Genomic DNA, 19,290 nt, shown 5'->3' on the forward strand with positions numbered 1-19,290 from the left:
GGCACATGGATTTTACGAATACTCAAGATTCATAAGTATACTTGTGTTTGTTTCATTTTGGATATTCTCTTGTTTCAATGAAAATAGAATGGAATCGTTCTCATCTTTAATTTATTAAAACTCAATCCCACTTACAGTCGTATTTATCCATGCTAAAATTATATCATTTGAACAATTAAATAAAGCGAGCTATCTTTGCTACTTTTGAGCCTAAGACGAATCCTAAGTCTCAAGATATTTCAACATTTTGAACATCTTGTGAAAAAAGGATAAACGTACATACATTCATTGGCACAAATTAAATGTATAATAAACTATATTGGTATATAAAATTTTACCACAACAATTTAAAAAGGTGCAATATTCTAGAATCTAGTTAATTGAATTATTAATTGTTGCAAATATTTTTCTCACATTTAATGGCGTGGGGATTTCATGTGATCTCCCAACGTGAGATAAATGTATCAAGCACTATGATACAGTCTATAATTTAATTATATAACATAATGTATTATTATATATATTTATAGGAAAAATTATACAAGCCAGTAAGATAAAATTCTACCAACATTCAGCACGTTAAGAACGCCTTTGTTATTAATTTTGCAAGATTCGTTATTCTGGATCTGGAGCGAATTTCGCATATCCAAGCTTTTGAAGTACCTCCTTAATTTCACGAAATACTGTTGGATCATCAATCGTGCTCGGAATCTGAAAATCATAAAACGGTAACGTTTCATGTCGGAAACGAGGAAACGATAAAGAAGGTAATCTCGGATTTCAGTGAAAACCTTTTTAAAAATATTATTAATTCATTTAACTTTTCTGCCATTTAGACTGTGATAGATAAAAATATATACACTTGTCTTTATTGTCCTAATCAAAATTATCAAAGTGCCTTTCGCTCCGCAATTTAATGAGGAACGACTCGAAGGCGGTTGCTGTTGCACCTGCTTTTACCTTGACTTGTTTCGAACGCGCCAACGTGGCGATGGACTTGCGGATTATCTTCCCCGAGCGCGTTTTAGGCAACGCGGTGATCGCAGCGGCGATCCGGAAGGACGCAATCGGCCCCATCATGCTTCTCACCCGCGCTACCAGCTCTTGATTTATTTCCTCTTCATTCTTCGTCGCCTCTATGAGAAAATACTTCAATTTAATACCTTACACAGACTACTCTAGAGTGTTAAAGGCAAACGCGCGCTTCTGTGGTGGAACAGCTTGAACAATTGATGATCCTACGAACCTTCCCGCCTGACGTAAAGGCAGAGCGGCACCTCACCCTTGGTGAAATCCGGCACACCGACAATTGCGGCATCCACCACGTCGCCATGAGCTAAAATAATATCTTCCAGCGCAGCAGTAGAGATCCTATGCCCGGCTACGTTTATCACATCATCGTCCCTCGCCGTCACGTAAACGTAGTCGAACTCGTCGATGTAGCCCGCATCCATCGTGTCGTAGTAACCCTGCAAACACATTATCCCAGATTACTGCGTGTGAATCTTCAGCGTAGATCTCGCAAACAAGCTACGTGTGCTGCGAGTTATCCATCATCAGCGGAAGAGCACCGGATTTGCAGCCTGCGTAACAGCATGATCCGCCACATGCGCGTGAATCTGATTCTGCAAAGGAAATCAAATCAAGATGCACGAGCGGTGCACGAGGTATTATACGCGCTCCGTCGACTTTCCGTTCTAACGACTGGATGGATCCAGTTCGTAATATTAGTTTAATCGTTTGCCGAGGATCACTTTTCCCAACTCGCCTGCTTTTATTTTCCCCGATTATTATTCCCGTAACGATGTTACCTTAGACTTTTTACCCGGCACCAAGCGTGGACTTGGCGTCCTTTTTGTACCTTTTTTTTAAAAAAAAAAAGATAAGCTTTATGCGGATACTGGAAAGAACGACGCGAAAAAAGAATTTAATAAGATTTTAAAAGACTTCCGTGTCATTAAGTAAATTGCATGTTTTATCAAACTTTGTAATAGCTTCTGTGATATCTTCATATTAAGTGTGTGGAGATCTACAAGTCACGTAAATAACATTAATGTTATGGTTTCCTAATAATAACTTCATTTGCAAAATGAGATATTATCTATTAATATGACCTCGCATGTAATGTTTAGTAATATATTAATATAAAATATTCTTTACTGTCGGCGGAACATTCGCATATTGATGCCGGGCATAAATTGCGTTATATTTTCGAATATTACGTTTCCTTGTTTGTTTGCAAGCTGTTCTTGATATAAATTATATAAATGGTTGAGGTAACAGGTGTTATTATGGAAATAATAATGCATGAAAGTAGAAATTTTTTAATTTTAAAGGAAACTATCCCAGCAAACGCAGATTGCAGCAGCAGGTATATACATAATAATATAGAAATAATATGTAATACAAGCAATGTTATATTCTAATTATACATATGATTGGTTACGCATAATTTATAGTTATTATTAGTATAGCATACAGAGGAAAGAAGAATAACAGTTATAAGAAAGGCTGCAACTATAAGTTTGTTCTTTTTCGTTGCGCTTCTGAACTAGTACAATAAATTAGAGTGAAAGAAAGTATATTTCTTTTATTCTAACTATAATATAAAGCCATTTATATTGCACATAAATTATATGCGGGTATAATTATTGCAATATAAATGGAGTACTCAAAGTTCAATGGCGCAGGCACAGATAAGCGATTATTAAAAAAGTCGTTAGTCATTCTTTATTACGCACTTTTTTAATATGCATTCGTAAATTTTCGAGAATTTTCGATGGCTCTACCGAACAAATCGCGTAATATGAACGTAAGTATGCTTTTATCTCACTCGAGCGAGCATTATTCGACATTAATTTGATGAATATAGGCATAATAATATGGATAAATAAATATTTGTGTGGACTTTTATAGTCTAATGGTTAATCCTGATTTATGGTTAATCATGATTAAATGCTATAATGACAATTTTTGAAGAATTTTGTGCAAAGAACGTCCATAAAAGATAATCAATGTGCATAATATTAAAAATAAAAGGTACAAGTTATTATAAATTGATTTATTATCTACTTACTGGAAACGTCGAGAAATATATTTCCTTGAATTTTTCAGGTGCTTGATAAAGAGTCGACATGCATCCAGGCGGTAACGGTAACTTTATGGCGATTCGTCCGAGTTCGTGTTTCGGTGCTTTACTTCCATCCTCGCGCAGAATGTGAACTGTCGCAGATAAATTCACAGGTTTGCATAACAATAATATTAATGGTTATTAAAAGTATTAAGAGCAAAGAAGAATTATAATAAATCAAGGTAGATCAAGTAATTGCATAATGAAGGATTTGAAAGAAAAGCACGGTACAATTAGGGACTCACTGTCGTATCCAGGTATGGGAAGTCCTGTACTGAATTTAGGCAAGCTTGCATGATAACCATATCCTAGGCACAATGCCGTAATGGGATGTCCAGTCTCCGATTGCCACCAATTGTTTAGAATCGGCACCTTAAACACCTTCTCGGCCCAGGCTTTCGTCTCGTAATCACAAAATTCACCAGCCACGAATACAGTTTTCAAGCTAGGAACCGAAAGAAAAATTGTTTTAAATATATCTTGCCGGTTTTAAGTATGCAAACAGAAATCTATGTAATGTAACTGTACAGTTATGTTTTACATAGATTACAATTATGCTGCTTCTATCATTTAACAGTTTTTAAAGTTTCTAAAATTATCTTTGAAAGGATGAGACTTTCAATCAGGTTTTACTATAATATAATCGAAAGCAGTAAACTCAGCGAATTACTGAAAAACTTACGATTTTAATGAATACTTCTTCCCTAATAATGTTTCTGGATCCGCCCGCCTTATAACTCGCAGAGCTGTAGGCACGCAGAATAACGCGTTTACGCTGTGTTGCTCAATGATTCTAGGGGAAAAAAAGAGAATTTACTTAATTAAATTATTAACATAAAATTAATGTTTTTTAATCAATGTTACGCACGAATAAGATAACTTGACTTTCGTAGAAAACAGCAATTCTCATCTTCTCTAACAGCATTTTACCAAAGAGAGATTAATTATAATTATAGAAAATTCTCATCTTCTCTAACAGCATTTTACCAGAGAGAGTAATTAGGATTATAGAAAATTATATATTTTATAATTATATATAGAAGACTCTGCAAACCTGAAATATTGGCCAGCGTCTGGTGTCCTATCTGGCTTTCCTTCGTACATCACACTTGTTGCGCCATACAGGAGAGGACCGTAGCAAATGTACGAGTGCCCGACAACCCAGCCCATGTCAGAGGCCACCCACCAAACGGAATTCTTATTCATCCCATAGACCGTTTTCATGCTCCAACAGAGTGTCGCCAAGTGACCGCCAATCGGCCTTATAATTCCCTTCGGTTGTCCTAACATCGAGTACTTTTATCGTTCTTGTATCACACGTGATAGCGTACAATCATATGCTTAACGATACCGGATGTATCAACATCAAACGGCAAGATTCTGCAAAATCGCACATGTACCATGTATGCTGTTCATTTAAGCGAGACCTACCTGTAGTCCCTGATGTGTACAGTATGTATAATGGCTCGTTAGCTTCGATCATCACACATGGATGAGGCTTCGCGTTCTTCATCAAGTCGTCCCAGTCGTACTGCGACTTGAGCAACGGGGCTTCCCATACGTTCCTTCTCTGGAATACGATGCACTTGGGCTTCGGTACGGTGATCATTTCCATGGCATTGTTTAGCATAGTAGTGTACCTGCACTCCGGAATAGGCAGATTAAAAAGGAAACATATATGTCTAACTACCCCAAATGGGAGATACAATTTACTTTTAATTATTTATTAGACATCTTTTTACGGGAAATTTGGAAACGTACTTGATTACTTTGGACGGTTCCAACCCGCAACTCGCGGCGATAATAACTTTTGGTTCGGCGTGATTCACTCTAGATGCCAATTCATTTGCTGCAAAACCTGAAAGCATATTTCATAAATATAACATTACATTAATGTACTAGTTGAAATGTCTGTTACTCAGTACGCGCTTACTTGCCATAATAATATATAGCTTAATTTAAGAAAATTCGAAGAAATTAAAAAATCTGCTACTTTAACAATGTATTATGCGTGAAATTTTATTTTTTGATATTTGGAATATTTTTTTCTTCAATAAATGCAATCTGAAAGCTGTTCTAAAAGATATATCTATCGAGAGTTCATTAACTTAATTAGAGTCACCTCGTTATTACCTCCAAAAACTACGGAATGAATCGCTCCGAGTCTAGCAGTCGCTAGAATCGCAATTATAGTCTCGGGAATCAGCGGCATGTAGATGATCACTCTGTCTCCCTTACGCACACCCAGATCCGCCAACGCGCCCGCCAACAGGGACGTCTTCTCCAAAAGTTCATCGTATGTTACTGTGCGTATCTGGGACGTCTGGGGACTGTCATGGATCAGCGCGGTTTTCTTCCCAAATCCAGCATGCACGTGGCGATCCACCGCGTTGTAACAAGCGTTCAGTTCTCCACCGGCAAACCTGCGCAAAGAAAGCGAGCTTCCTGTTTAAGTAATTATAAATATTTAGTCTTGGTTGATTCTTAACTGTAGAGCTTGCCGCGCACAGTACGTATTTTTCACTTGAAAAACCTAGATTTGTTTTTGTGATTAGGGTTTGAAGGCAAATCCTTCGCACGCATGATTTTCCAAAATTCCGAGACAGTTCTAGTCATACATAAGTATGACATTTATTCAATCTTATTAGTTTGTTTTTAATTTTATTATTTATTTATAACACGAAAAAAACTTCCCAAAGGAAAACAATACGTCAAGTACATAAAACAATCCCAACTTATACGCAACAAAAAGTTTAAAAAAATATAAAAATTAAAACTATAAATATGAAATCAACAGTTAACTTGCCAAGTATATAGAAGCAATTCAGTTTGAGTATTTTACCCAAACATTTTCCATGCATACTCTCTTATCGCATGACGACATTGAAGTACTTGGCGTGCCTGGGGCATTGGTCACGTATTCTTGCAAATTTGTATCTTGCTTTGTACTGTATCTTGTATCTTGATGATTTTCAATAGTGACTCACAAATCTTTTTAGTTGGAAATATTAAAATAAACACTTTTACAGTTTTACAGACTAGCAAAAGTGATTATAAATATCTCTTTTCATTACTTACAATTAGTCGATACAAATAATTTACACATAAAGTATAGATTATAAGTATGACAGCATGTTTTAATGCGACCAGGGCACGCGAAGTACTTCAATGTCGTCATGCGATAAGAGAGTATGCATGGAAAATGTTTGGGTAAAATACTCAAACTGAATTGCTTTTATATACTTGGCAAGTTAACTGTTGATTTCATATTTAGTTTTAATTTTTATAATATTTTTTTAAACTTTTTGTATAAGTTGGGATTTTTTTATGTACTTGACGTATTGTTTTCCTTTGTGAAGTTTTTTTTAGTGTGATCTCATTGCTTTTTTGTAAAAGGTTTTAACATTTTTTCTGCAAAAAATGTATATGTATTTTTAGCATTTCGAGCCCAACTGCATTTTTGCATTTTCGTACCGCGTCGCTTGATTATTATTTTTAATTTTATTTATTTATTTTTTATTTTATTATTTTATTCAAGGTACCATTTCGTGAACGGTGGGTTGGAGTTGTCCAACACCTTGCGCCAAGGTTTACTCCAGTCGATGCAGCCGGCGACCTCGCCCCAAAACTCATCCGGGCACTCCAGTGACTTTTTGTACGCTTCATCGTATGTGGAACAGTCGTATCGATGGGGGTTCATAATATAATCTGCAAGCAGAAAAGCATACATGAGAACCAGGCAGCTTTACGTTTCGACAAGGAATTTGCAGTGTTTAACTGTGAGTAGAGAAACTATCCGAAGAGTAATGTATTTATCTGCTTCTTCTCTGTCTGAAAAAAATGAAGGGCATGCAGGTGAGAGGGCTGACGATCCGTTGTCTCTCATTCAAGCTCTGTAAACTGCAATAACTGACGAATGTTTTCTCAGGGATACGAAGATGCGGTACTTTGCTCGGTACGAATAATTTATTTCAAACACGTCGCAGTGTTTGTGCAATAATCTTCCATCCGAGGCGCTTCTTCCTTTAGCGCCACGTCGCCCACATGTTTGTTTCCGCGTATTGTGAATTACGGGACGTCGCACCACGATGCCTTAATACTGCCGGTGCCGGTAGCACCGCGCGATAGCGCGAGAGCAACCGAGAAAATGGTAAGAAAATCACCCTGGACCACTGCCGACGTCCACATTTCTCGTCTCGTCTCGCCCCGATTACCCGTAAACCACGCTTCGCCGCACCGCGCAGCGGTCCTCTGCACCCATGAGACTTTCGTGATATTTGTTACGAGAAAACGCGTAACAGAATAAAGAACTGGCGGTGGCCAGCGGGATATAAACCGTTTGGGTTATTCGGTTCTCTTTCTTTCCTCTTCTTTGCTTAAGGACCCTAACATATTTCTTCCTTATTTGTTATATAATAGGTACGTGCAAATAAAAAGAATAAAAAGAATATAAGATTAAGCGATGACGCAAATAAATCTTTTGAGTTCCTTTGAAAGAGAACTCAGTCAAGTCTCGCTCTCTCAATTTGTTTAATATTTATGTTACTTCATATTTATTTGAGAATGACTAGTATAGAATATAACTAAGAAAGGCTGCACTCAAAAATAGGACTACAACTGGCTTACTGAATGCAGGACATGCATTAACAAGTAAGAGAAAAATTATTCTGAAATAAGTGGCAGGGAGAACAGGGATTGCCGTAACTTGAACTTTCTAGCGATGAATATTTCAGCTTTGCGCTGTCGCTTCTCTGCAAACGTCTCTCCTTCGGAAAAGTCCTCCGGGGTTTACGACCGCGGAATTCTGAGGATGTATCAGGTCGTGCAACAGCTTATTTCAGGAAAATGGAGAGTTACGCAACTCAGAAGCAGCTTTATTAGAGAGCATGTATACCGGCTTGGTCATACCACACGTACAACGCGAGAACCGCGTTGTAACAATTGCCTGGCAGAAAATTAGTCGGTAGCTTACACCGAGTGATTCTTTCGTATCGCAATTCTGTTTGCTCAGATCTCTCTCTCTCTCTCTCTCTCTCTCTCTCTCTCTCTCTCTCTCTCTCTCTCTCTCTCTCTCACACACACACACACACACACATTTCACGACCAGACGCTCTCCGATTATGATCTTCATATGTGATAAAGAAAATTCACAATGAGCCATATTCGCCGCTAAATGTACCGCACCAGTGCCCGGGTTTATTGCTTTCGGTTCATATTTGTATCTCACGTTTAGCCTTAAACGCGAGATAAGCCACGTGGGAGATGGCCTTTTATCTGTAATGTAATGTACTATATAAATATCAGGAGGAAAAGATAGAGCGAGCGAGAGAAAGAGAGATGTTTTCCGCAAAATATCGTTCTTCTACTTTCGTCTATCTGAAGTATCCTTCCAGATGTTTGAAAATCGGGTATTCATTAATTTTATAACAGGCTTTATTTAATCTCATGTTGTTGATATAATTAGTTAGCAAAATACACAGGAGGTTTAATAAAACTGAATGTGTTAGTCACAAAGGAATACAATACCAAACTGTTTTTGTATGTATAGAATATTTTTATATAGAAACAAATATCTCGAGAGATTATCAGTGCAATGAGAGATATTTCAATTTGTATTCCAATGTCAATTGTACATGCTCTTAATGCGTCTTTGACATTAACGATATTTGTCGGCAAAAAGATAGATAGATGTAGATTCAAGATAGTAATAAGGAAAACGAGAGAGAACTCGCAATTGTGCGTGATAAAGCAACGGGAAAACAGCAGGTGCATCCGATAATTTAATTCTCAAGCGATAGACATCGCCAACAAATGTAATCTGCGTTTCCGGAATGGAATTTACGATTGGAGCCAATCGAATAAATACCAAATAAAAACCGAACGTGTATACACGTAGCAAAATCATACGTAAAATGTTCCGTGTTTTTAACAACGTTTGCAAATAGTACACTCTACGCTGCGCGTATTTTTTCACGTATAAAGATAGAATATTAATTTTCTTTAATATAATTTTTCTCATTTTTAAGTAACAAGTTTTACCTGTATGTCACGAACAAGATTTATCTCTTCTTGATTATTATATAATGTTGCTCTGCGTATTTTCACTTCGCACTCGCGTCGTAAAATAATAAGATATTTATTTTATTTTATTTTATTAAAAAAAAAGAAAACTTTCACACATGTAGTACCATATAGAAGCACGGAATCAGATTCGTTTTGAAAATCAATTTGAGAATAATATCGTTTTGAGAATGCGGACAATATGTCCTAACAATTTGAATGCTTCCGGCCTACTACTTATCTATTACTACTACTATATATTTTATCACCTGGAAGTTACGTAAACATTTAGAAATTTTCTAGAACTTCAAATTTTTACAATTTTATGCTAAAAAAATCTTAGACATAAATCTTTCTGGTAAAACATTTTGCATGTATATTCATGCAGAATTGAATATACTTCTATAAGATTATACATATCTGTGCAGAAAATATATAATTATAAATGCAAAGTATAGAACGTTATATATATTTATATTTAAATGCAATAACTGCTACATATAAGATGCGCACTTTGCATACTTATATATAACGTTACAATGTTTTATATATAATTATATATAAGTCTTGCATCATGTATAAATATACATAAACACAAGTATGATTCAGATGCATTCATATATAATTGTATATGATTCTATATAAACTAGGCATATGTGTTTCGCTCCGCACCGCTATGTGGTGCACGCGTTGAGTTCTTACTCGACGTTAAGATTTAGCCTGACAGTTATATAATAAAGTTAATAGACACGCCTTGGCATATTAATTTTTTTGAGAATTTTTACACTTGCGGCACAGAGACTCCCATGGACGTCCATGTAGTACACGCACGCAAGCAATTTGAAGTTCGAAAAATTCGGACTTCAGATTACAATAAATAATATATTTTACTACTTACATATCTTTAATAATATACAAATCCATTTATATATAAGCATATCTATTTATATATGGACAAAAATGATATATAATTTTATATAACCAGTTTTGTCTGATTATATATAAAAAATTTTTTACCGGGTTCTTTCGAAAAAAATCGAGTATCCACTTTTGCGAATAACTTCTCAATATGAATGTTCTAGTACAGAAGTAATACTATAAATGACATCAGTGAGCATTTCATAATAATAAAGTAAAATTATCGCTATTAGATATGCAATTATTATACATTTTGAAATTGTGCAGAACATTGACAATTTTCAAATGAAGTATCTTATCTTATATTAGAATACATATTATCTAGTAATGACATATTAATTAAATCATGAATTAATCAAATCTATCAAATATTTGATATGATGGACAATTCTCCATTAATTACAAGATAAAATAGACGTACAAAAAATGTTTCAATCATTCATAAGATAGACAATTCTTATGTTGCGCAATTTCAAAATTTACATTAATTTTATTTTTAATACTGCTGCATATTTGCCGATGACATCATAGGATTTTTCTTTTGATTATTTCTAGCAAAATTCAAATGCAAAGCTTTGTATTAATTCTTAATATAAAGTGTTGCGTTACCGAAAGATTAGATTTTTCCGTGCTAATTGGTTTTAGTAAAATTCAACTACAAAACTTTATATTAAGAATTAATCGGCAGGGACTTTCAACATTCATATTGTTGCGTCTGTACGACGACATTTATGCTGAGAAGTTATCCGAAAAAATCAAGAATCAACGATATTTTCATAAATTTTGTTACATCTTGTATAAATGATTTAAGAAAGAATAGTATATATCTCAAAACGTGTATTTTTTATTTCTTTACTAATGTTTTGATAACGTTTTGTTTTTGAAACACTTAATAAGTTTTTAATATATCGTAAACTATTTCTTTATGATAGCAAACAAAATTTTCTTATCACGTTTAGACACGTTTAGATCTATTTCATTATCGAAGAATGATTATTCGATAGCGTTTATTCCATGTTTATGATAACGATTTTGATTGATTGAATATTGTATTTTTTGTTGTAGCGCAGTTACGGAATAACATGTTATTCCGTGAAATTGTTTGATGTGATTAATCTATCTTGTCTGACTTAGGGGAGACCGGGGACAAAAGTACCATTTTGCATTTAAGATTTTATAACAATTAAAATATAATAACCACGCAAAAAGGATATGTACCTTTAGATATAGAATTTATTTGACTACAAAATTATATTATGCCAAATTTTGCAACATAACTAGGAAAAAAGTTATTACTGTTAAAATGATATGAGGAATACTGGTACAATCGTCCCAATCCCCGGGACGGTTGTACCAGTAGATGGGGACAATTGTACCATATTATTTATAAACAAAATAATGGTTATTTCTTAAGTTTTATTAATCAGTCTTACACACTAACACCTTCTACAAGAATAACAACCAAAAAAAATGTATTAACAGGCCAACATCAGTATTTCTTCACATTAACAAGTAATATTGTTTTCTACTCAATAATTATTTTTATAATCGTAATCGTAAACAGATTTAAGGAAATTAACTATAATAAAATCAAATTATTGGGTTGTTCGGAAAGTTATTTCGTTTTTTCAAGGAAAAATGAAAGGCGGTTTTTTCATATTTAGAAAAAATTTTATTCAGTGATGTATTGGCCATTTTGTTCCACTACCTTTCGCCATCTTTCTGGCAACTTTAAGATTCCACGCTCATAGAAGTCCTTCTCCTTATTGACAAAACATTGAAGCAAGTGATTTTTGACGCCTTCATTTGAATCGAAGTTTACATTGTTCAAAGAATTTTGTAGAGACTGGAACAAATGGTAATCGGATGGTGCCAGATCAGGAGAGTATGGTGGGTGTGGTAGCACATCCCATCCAAGCTGTAAAAGCTTCTGGCGAGTGACCAAACTTGTGTGTGGTCTGGCATTGTCGTGATGGAATACGACACCTTTCCTATTCGCCAATTCTGGTCGCTTCTGCTTGATGGCAGCATCCAATTCATCCAGCTGACGACAATACACTTTCGAATCAATCGTCTGGTTGCTTGGTAGTAGCTCGAAAAATACGATTCCCTTCCAATCCCACCATACAGAAAGCATGATCTTCTTTTGATGAATATCTGCCTTGGATGTCGATTGAGCGGGTTCATCTTGCCTGGACCATGATCGTTTTCGCTTAACATTGTTGTAAACAATCCATTTTTCATCTCCAGTTATGATTCGCTTCAAAAATGGTTCATTTTCTCCACGTTTCAACAATGAATCGCAGATGGTAATGCGTCGAATCAAGTCAATTTCCTTTAAATTGTGTGGAACCCAAATATCGAGCTTTGAAACGAATCCAAGGCGTTTCAAATAATCGTAAACGGTCGAATTCGATAAATTTAACTTTTCAGCAATTTCGCGTGTTGTTATGCGACGGTTTGCATCCACCAGAGCCTTTATTTTCTCGTCATTAGCTTTAATTGGCCGACCTGAACGTGGTGCATCTTTCAAATCGAAATTTCCAGTGCGAAATTTCGAAAACCAATTCTGATACTGACGTTCACTCAATACATCTTCTCCATACACGGTACACAATTTTTTTCTCGCTTGCACTGCATTTTTACCCTTTCAGTAGTAAAAAAGCAAAATATTACGAAAATGCTCACTTTGATTTTCCATGTTTGATGTGATGCCAAAAAACAATTACTTGACAGATCGCAACACAATAAGATACTAAATGACGTCTGAAATGTCAGTTGTCAAAATATAAAACGAATTTGCCGCTTAGAGTAAGGTTAAGTATCGAGGAACGCGACTAACGACATCGCTTTGTGAAAAACGAAATTACTTTCCGAACAACCCAATAAATAGAAACAAATTAACACTTAATTAACACACCAAGCGAGTGTGGGTACAATAGTAACGCTACAAGTGTCCCCAAGCATTGGTGGTACAATTGTCCCCGACTGATTACTTTTGATTCGTAATTAATTTTTTTAATGAATATCTAGCTTAATGTCAGTTCTAACATATACAAATTATCAATGAAGATAATCACTAAAATATATTTGGATAATGCGTTATATCTTCGTAATGAAGGAAGCAAAATACTTCAGATTTTATAGATTATCAAGAGACACGGTAGTGTCTCGCGGATTCCGAAGGAGACAGTCGTCAGGTGCACAACGATTGTCCCGAGTTCTTTTTTCAACTTGTTATTTCGTATTTAACTCACTTTTGCAATTGGCCGTATCAAACCTGAAAGGGATCGGGTGCCATTAAACACTAAGAAGAAGAAGAAGAAGGTAGTGTCTCGCGCCAAGTTCACGCGCAACGCAAAATGCGCGCGTAGCGGCAGCGAGAGACAGACCGTGGATATTTTACGCGAGTAAAACTTACGTGAGGAGGGAAAAAAGCAATTATTGCTCCTGCACACGTGTACATTCCGCGAAGGCCAGCAAAAGACTAACGAATAAATACCTAAGTTTAGCATATATTGCAATCACACAAATATACCTGGTATGATTTAAAACTATTCACGCTGTTGCAACTGTACCGTGGTACTTTTGTCCCCGGTCTCCCCTACATCCGATAACTACTTAATTGTAAAATTTCAGACTTCTCATCTGTTGCTAATTTCCACATAACTTTTTTTCAGATCTGAACAAATTTTAATATCTCATTATTATCATTAAAATTGTCTATGTATGTCACATACGACGAAAGATCCACGAATCACTTGTTCATTTTCTATATCGACTTGGGTTTAAATATTTCATTCAAATCAACTGTATTTGAATACTGAACACGTTGAGTGGGCCATCGGTGAGTGACATTAGATTTTCCGTTTAGATCGTATTGATAACTTATAAGAAGAAACGTTATCATGAAATGATAATATTCAATAATATTATTAATAACATTAATAAATATAAATATCATGAACAATTATTGTACCTTAGGCCATCGGTGGCGCACGCCACGTAGTGATACATTCTTAATTTGCCGGGCTAATGTATTATAAGTATTATGTATAATGAATGCAATAAAGTAGACTATCCATGGCCCATGCGACCTAAACGGAAAATCACCTGATATTGACGCGACATTCAACGTGTTTCCTCCAATTCATAATTTTTAGATTGCAGATTGCTCTTTTTAGGCTTGTTTCGTATAGTTAAGAAATGAAAAATCAATGCTGATGAAATCTGAATTTGTATCTATATTTAAATGTCAATATACTGGATGAGGAAATAATAAATAAATAAACTCGCAAAAGAATAAATGATGCACACGTATATGTGTGCGCGCATGTATGTGCGGAATTGATAAAAGTTTTGCAGTTATCATATCGATTTCAGTTATCATATATTCGATAAAGACTGAGATTGAATCTCAATTATCCGATTTATTTGATGACACATTCGAGCGACGTTATATGTAACAACTGTCCGAACTGTCGGTTAGTTCACCTTAATCTATCATTGTAAAAAAAATATATAAGTGTCATAAATTCTTCGACCAAGCTGGCAAACTTTATTATATCTGATGTACAACGTTTCGACCGTGTATTTTTCGGTCCTTATCAAGTACGTTAGTTTCTTACGAAAAAATTTGGCACATATAACAGATGTGGCAGCAATTCGTCATATCTACGGACTGAAAAGTTTTTTTTTTTCCTTTCAAAATCATGTTAAAAATAGAAAACAGAGACACTTATCAAAATCATGTCAAAAATAAAAGACAGAAACCTCAAACACACGTACACAGTTAGTCAACTTACATCTTTCGCAAAGGAAACAAATTACAAGAAAAATTTTTTCTTTAAAACCGTCGAGATAGTCGTGACAGTATGAAAAAAATATATAATCGCGCGATCATTAATATAAACACATTTTGTTTTTACGATGCAATTTACATACTACAAGGAGCACTTTACATACTACAAGCAGCAATTTCGAAGATAGTCGACATACCGGCATATCATGCGATATTCAATAGGTATTGGAAAAAAATGTTAATCTGTATCTTGTGAAGAAACGATCTTATTCTTTAAATATCTTTAAATATCGGATATATATAAAAAATTAGAAGAAATTTAATTTTTAACATTCAAGTGCGCGTGTGCATGTGTGCATGACTGTATACCTGTAGACGCGCACATGTGCTGATGAAGAACTTTTGCAGTGCTCGATTTGCTTCTCTTGAAAATATGTTAAGTACCAAAGTGTAAAGAGGGTGAAATATCCTTTAAAATTTTCAATAGAATCCTCTTTCGACATCTGTGAAATTATCTAGTGTTTTATTGCGAAATGATCAGCAAATATAATAGGCAAAATAAAGCAATATTCACAGAGAATGAGATATATAAAAATAAAAAAATTATTTCTTTTCTTCTTCTCAAGAAAATCGCTCCTCTTTCTGTTTCCTCCAAGTTGTATAAATTCCCATTACTTAAAAAGTGTTTCTGTGTATTTAAGAAAGGGAAACAAATGCTATAGTGTATTCAGTTAAAAAATTAAAGGAACTTTTATACATCATGTGTATCTGTCTACTCTGCTTATGAAATACAAGTGTGTATGCATACCGTTGCCGTCTCCCTTTAGTGATATTCTCGAATGCAAGATACACGACTCCAGAGATGGTTTTCCTGAACTTTCGGACTTGGTACCCAGGAAATCAGGATTCATCTGATGCAGCATTCTGTAAGTGTTGATCCTTGTGATATCCAATCACAATGTTCACAATCTGTAGTACCAGTAACGTCTGTGTATCCACGAAGTAGGGTCCATTCACTATACGTCACAGATTACTGTTAAAATCTCTTCTGAATTAAACGGGAAGTAGTACTACAAACGTAATATTAAAAACTTTTTAAATAAATTACACGTACACAATCAATTTGTGTTATGTAATGGTTTGTCAAGTGCAATTCTCGTAGTTGTGAATTTTTTGTACACGCCGTATTAAATATGAAATCTTTTAAGGGAGTTCAGAATTTCTGATCTGCTTTTTTGTAAATCTATGTGTTTTATTGAAAGCTGTTATTCGCTATATTTAACAGGTACGTGAGTGATGTGTCAAATCACTATATTGTAGAATGAATGAGGACGAATATATATACATAATACGTACTTAAGCGGTACACTTGCAAAATAGATCCGTAACCACGCGTGTATCGTGGAAAACTAAAGTCTCCTTTTCATACATGAAAAAAACGAATACTCATCACGACGCATGTTTCCTGAGCAAATATTTATACAAAGGTCGATGAATCAATTTTAAAGTTCAATTATTAACATGCAAATAATGTGCTCGCACTCAAGATGATCAAGATCACGAGTGACCAAATTGATCGGAAGCGAATTGTATTCTTAAACAGAATAGTCAATCGTTTTGAAGAAAATTCTGGTCAGATAAGATAAGAAATTAGATTGATTTAATCGCGTTTGTTATTTGATAACTCATAAATCTAAAAAATTATCTAAATTATCATTTGTATATATAGGAAATCTATCTATAAAATCTACCTGTAAAGATTAAAACGTTTAATATATTAATAGACAGAAATTCACGATTGAAATCAATGCGTGCAAATTTTACATCCAAAATATTTACCCTGCTACGCCCACATATATAAAATATATATATTCAATATTAATTTTGATATTGCAATATTCAATATAATTAATATAACTTTGATTCTTTTATTCTTTGCTAGCCAAAGCAAAATTCAGCTTTTTAAAACTTGGATGTGGTACTTTACTCACAACCCTCTCTAGAGAAATAGTAGATCAAACAACCGCGAACAAGGAAAGATTCATATTTATATTTAAATCTCAAAGTTCAACGCACATTCTAAAATCGAATTGAGAATTGCGAATAACTAACATGTCATATAGTCCTGTACATTTACAATAAATATGATAAATCGTGTAATTTACAGAGTCAGCAACGAACCGGCATCGTGGATAAAAGACTAAAAAAAAAAAAACTAAAAAAATTCAACAATTTCACTATTCAACAGAAGACTTTATCATATATCTATATTGTATATTTTTTTATTGTACAAATGTATAAAAAATTATTGTATGTGGAAATATCATTGTTAGATACAGTAACTACCTTACCTTAGACTTTAGAGTGGATTGTCGAGTCCGTCCGCAGTAAGTCCAGGAGTAAGCTAACGTTGGTCTTCTCTACAAATGTCATAACATGATGCGCATAAAATACTCGTTGCTTGTATTGTATGTAAATGATATACAAATCATGTAGGCTATTTCACCCATTTCGAGCACTGTTGCGTATATCAATATCGCGAGATGGGGGGAAAGTACAGAAGGCACCTTCCAACACGACATTTTGAACCAGGATTTCGCAAATTGCACAAATGAAATATCGTAAACACCCATCCCATCGCTTCATGCCCTTTGATTCCTTCCCATGCCCACGTTCTCACTTGCTTTTCGAAGCGTAATCTTGCACACAAGAAAGAATTACAACTGACTCAACGCAATTCTCAAAATGTTAAACGTTAAATACATTTACACAGTTATTATAAATAAAATAATATATGCATTCTCTTCTGTTTCAAAATGCCACGTTACAATCTAAATTGGTTGTGCTATCTGCACTGTCTGCAACAATGACAGCGTCCCTAAGTAACTCATATTAATAAATCATACGTAATACGGCACCACCGGCAACGCATAAATAACATATATTTGCAATTGTTCCAGGTCGCGAAACGAGTATCCTCACTTGGCGAAGGAAGAAGAGGCGGAGGAAGGGCCAGTCATCCTCTTGAAACATATGAAACACGTGGAACTTCTTGATGCTACGTAAAATCGAATTACCATGCGGTTTCCTCGACGTGATCGACACGAGGCGAATGTCAATGCGTGCATCTTGCGTGCACGTAATTCAGCTACCGTATTCTTGAAGATGCAGTTGCATCCCTTCCCGCTGAAGAGTACAACTAGAAAACGCTGTCGTTAGGATCGAATGCGAAGAAGCGAAAAGAGGATTCCGAGCAGCAGTAAGCACTTTATACACACGCGCGCGCGCGCACACACCCACCCACACACACACACACACACATATATATATATACATAGAGTAGACCGAAAATTAAAATTTTAGTTCAATGTAAAACTAGCGTAATTGTTTTTGGATATTTAAAATGATAATGACTTGGCGATCGGCACAATGTGATGAATTAGTCATTACGTACCGCGAGTTGCCTATTTCGTATGCTTACTAGAATGACATACAACTAACGTAGAGCGCGACGGCGAAGGGGAAATTTCGAGTTTACGTGGGAAAACAGCCATGGAATTCCGTGAAAAATCGCTAATCGCCTCGCTTCGAATCGCACCTGACGCCTCACAACGCCCCGAGTTCTCTTGCACTGAAATGCAAATCTGAAGCGGAATCGTGTCAACAAAATTTCTCTATTACTACTCTAATGCTATTAATAGTTAGTCATGTTTCGTATTTATTGTATCGGACTGACGCGAAAGTTTGTAGCGTTCCTCTCTTTTAAGCGAGACCACAAGCTGGACAGAACCAAAACGAGATTAAACGCGGAACGGAGCAAATTAATTTTTTGTCCACTTTTTTTAATAATTAATTTTTTAATTTTAATAATTTTAATAATTCTCTGCGCTTTGTGCGCCATTTTATTATATTAACATTATGTGTTATTAATTAATATTCATTCAAACTTCACATATGTCGTTGCATTCATCTTATTATTACATTGTCCCCAGTTGAATATTAAGCTAGAATCATCTCGCGGTATTCGAGGCTTCTCAACGATTTCGTGCGATTTGCATGCATGTCGCCTTGAGTCATCCCTTGTGTGCGAAAGCAACAAGTTTCGACCGCACGATCGACGTCTTCCCTCCTCTCCCTCTCTCTCTTTCTCCTAGAGCGGACGTCGTCGCGTTATGTAACGGCGTCCCGTCGGATTACTGCGAAATTTTTATTCCATACGAACGAATAAGAATGTCGTGCGTCGCATCATCGTCCCAGCATCACTAGCCTCACCGGAGAGGAAGAGGAGGAGATGACGCGGGAGAGGACGTGCGAGAGAGGGTGAGAAAAGCGAGAGCAACGTTACGCGTCGACGTATGATTTCTCTGGCGCCCCATGAAAC

The 19,290-nt window shown here is 35.4% G+C and overlaps 1 protein-coding gene across 5 annotated transcripts; it reads right to left on the reverse strand.

The window, feature by feature from the left end:
• Window positions 1-94: 94 nt before the first annotated feature.
• On the reverse strand, window positions 95-18,726 carry LOC105278668 (acyl-CoA synthetase short-chain family member 3, mitochondrial). Of its 5 annotated transcripts, XM_011337905.3 has the most exons (14): window positions 17,987-18,726; window positions 17,261-17,329; window positions 15,718-15,925; window positions 6,673-6,838; window positions 5,264-5,553; window positions 4,892-4,988; window positions 4,562-4,770; window positions 4,185-4,413; window positions 3,813-3,923; window positions 3,376-3,575; window positions 3,077-3,222; window positions 1,247-1,469; window positions 961-1,136; window positions 95-711 (listed from the first exon to the last, which is right to left on the reverse strand). In XM_011337905.3, the coding sequence occupies exons 3-14, from the start codon at window positions 15,830-15,832 to the stop codon at window positions 616-618; spliced, it is 2,058 nt and encodes a 685-aa protein (XP_011336207.1). In that variant the 5' UTR covers window positions 15,833-15,925; window positions 17,261-17,329; window positions 17,987-18,726; the 3' UTR covers window positions 95-615. The 5 variants fall into 5 exon arrangements, with proteins under 5 accessions (XP_011336207.1, XP_011336206.1, XP_011336208.1 ...); XM_011337904.3 differs by having other exon boundaries at window positions 17,261-18,726; XM_011337906.3 differs by lacking the exons at window positions 17,261-17,329; window positions 17,987-18,726 and adding an exon at window positions 16,266-17,133.
• Between the last annotated feature and the right edge of the window lie 564 nt (window positions 18,727-19,290).

This window comes from Ooceraea biroi, chromosome 11, assembly GCF_003672135.1.
Source record: "Ooceraea biroi isolate clonal line C1 chromosome 11, Obir_v5.4, whole genome shotgun sequence".
NCBI lineage: Eukaryota > Metazoa > Arthropoda > Insecta > Hymenoptera > Formicidae > Ooceraea > Ooceraea biroi.

Excerpts from the sequence above, each read along its gene's own strand:
- LOC105278668 (XM_011337905.3), bottom strand. The coding sequence starts at position 15,832 with ATGCTGCATCAGATGAATCCTGATTTCCTGGGTACCAAGTCCGAAAGT. Across the intron at positions 5,554-6,672 it reads AACCCACCGTTCACGAAATG|GTTTGCCGGTGGAGAACTGA; the intron begins GTACCTTGAATA and ends TTCTTTGCGCAG. Across the intron at positions 1,137-1,246 it reads CCTTTACGTCAGGCGGGAAG|AGGCGACGAAGAATGAAGAG; the intron begins GTTCGTAGGATC and ends ATTTTCTCATAG.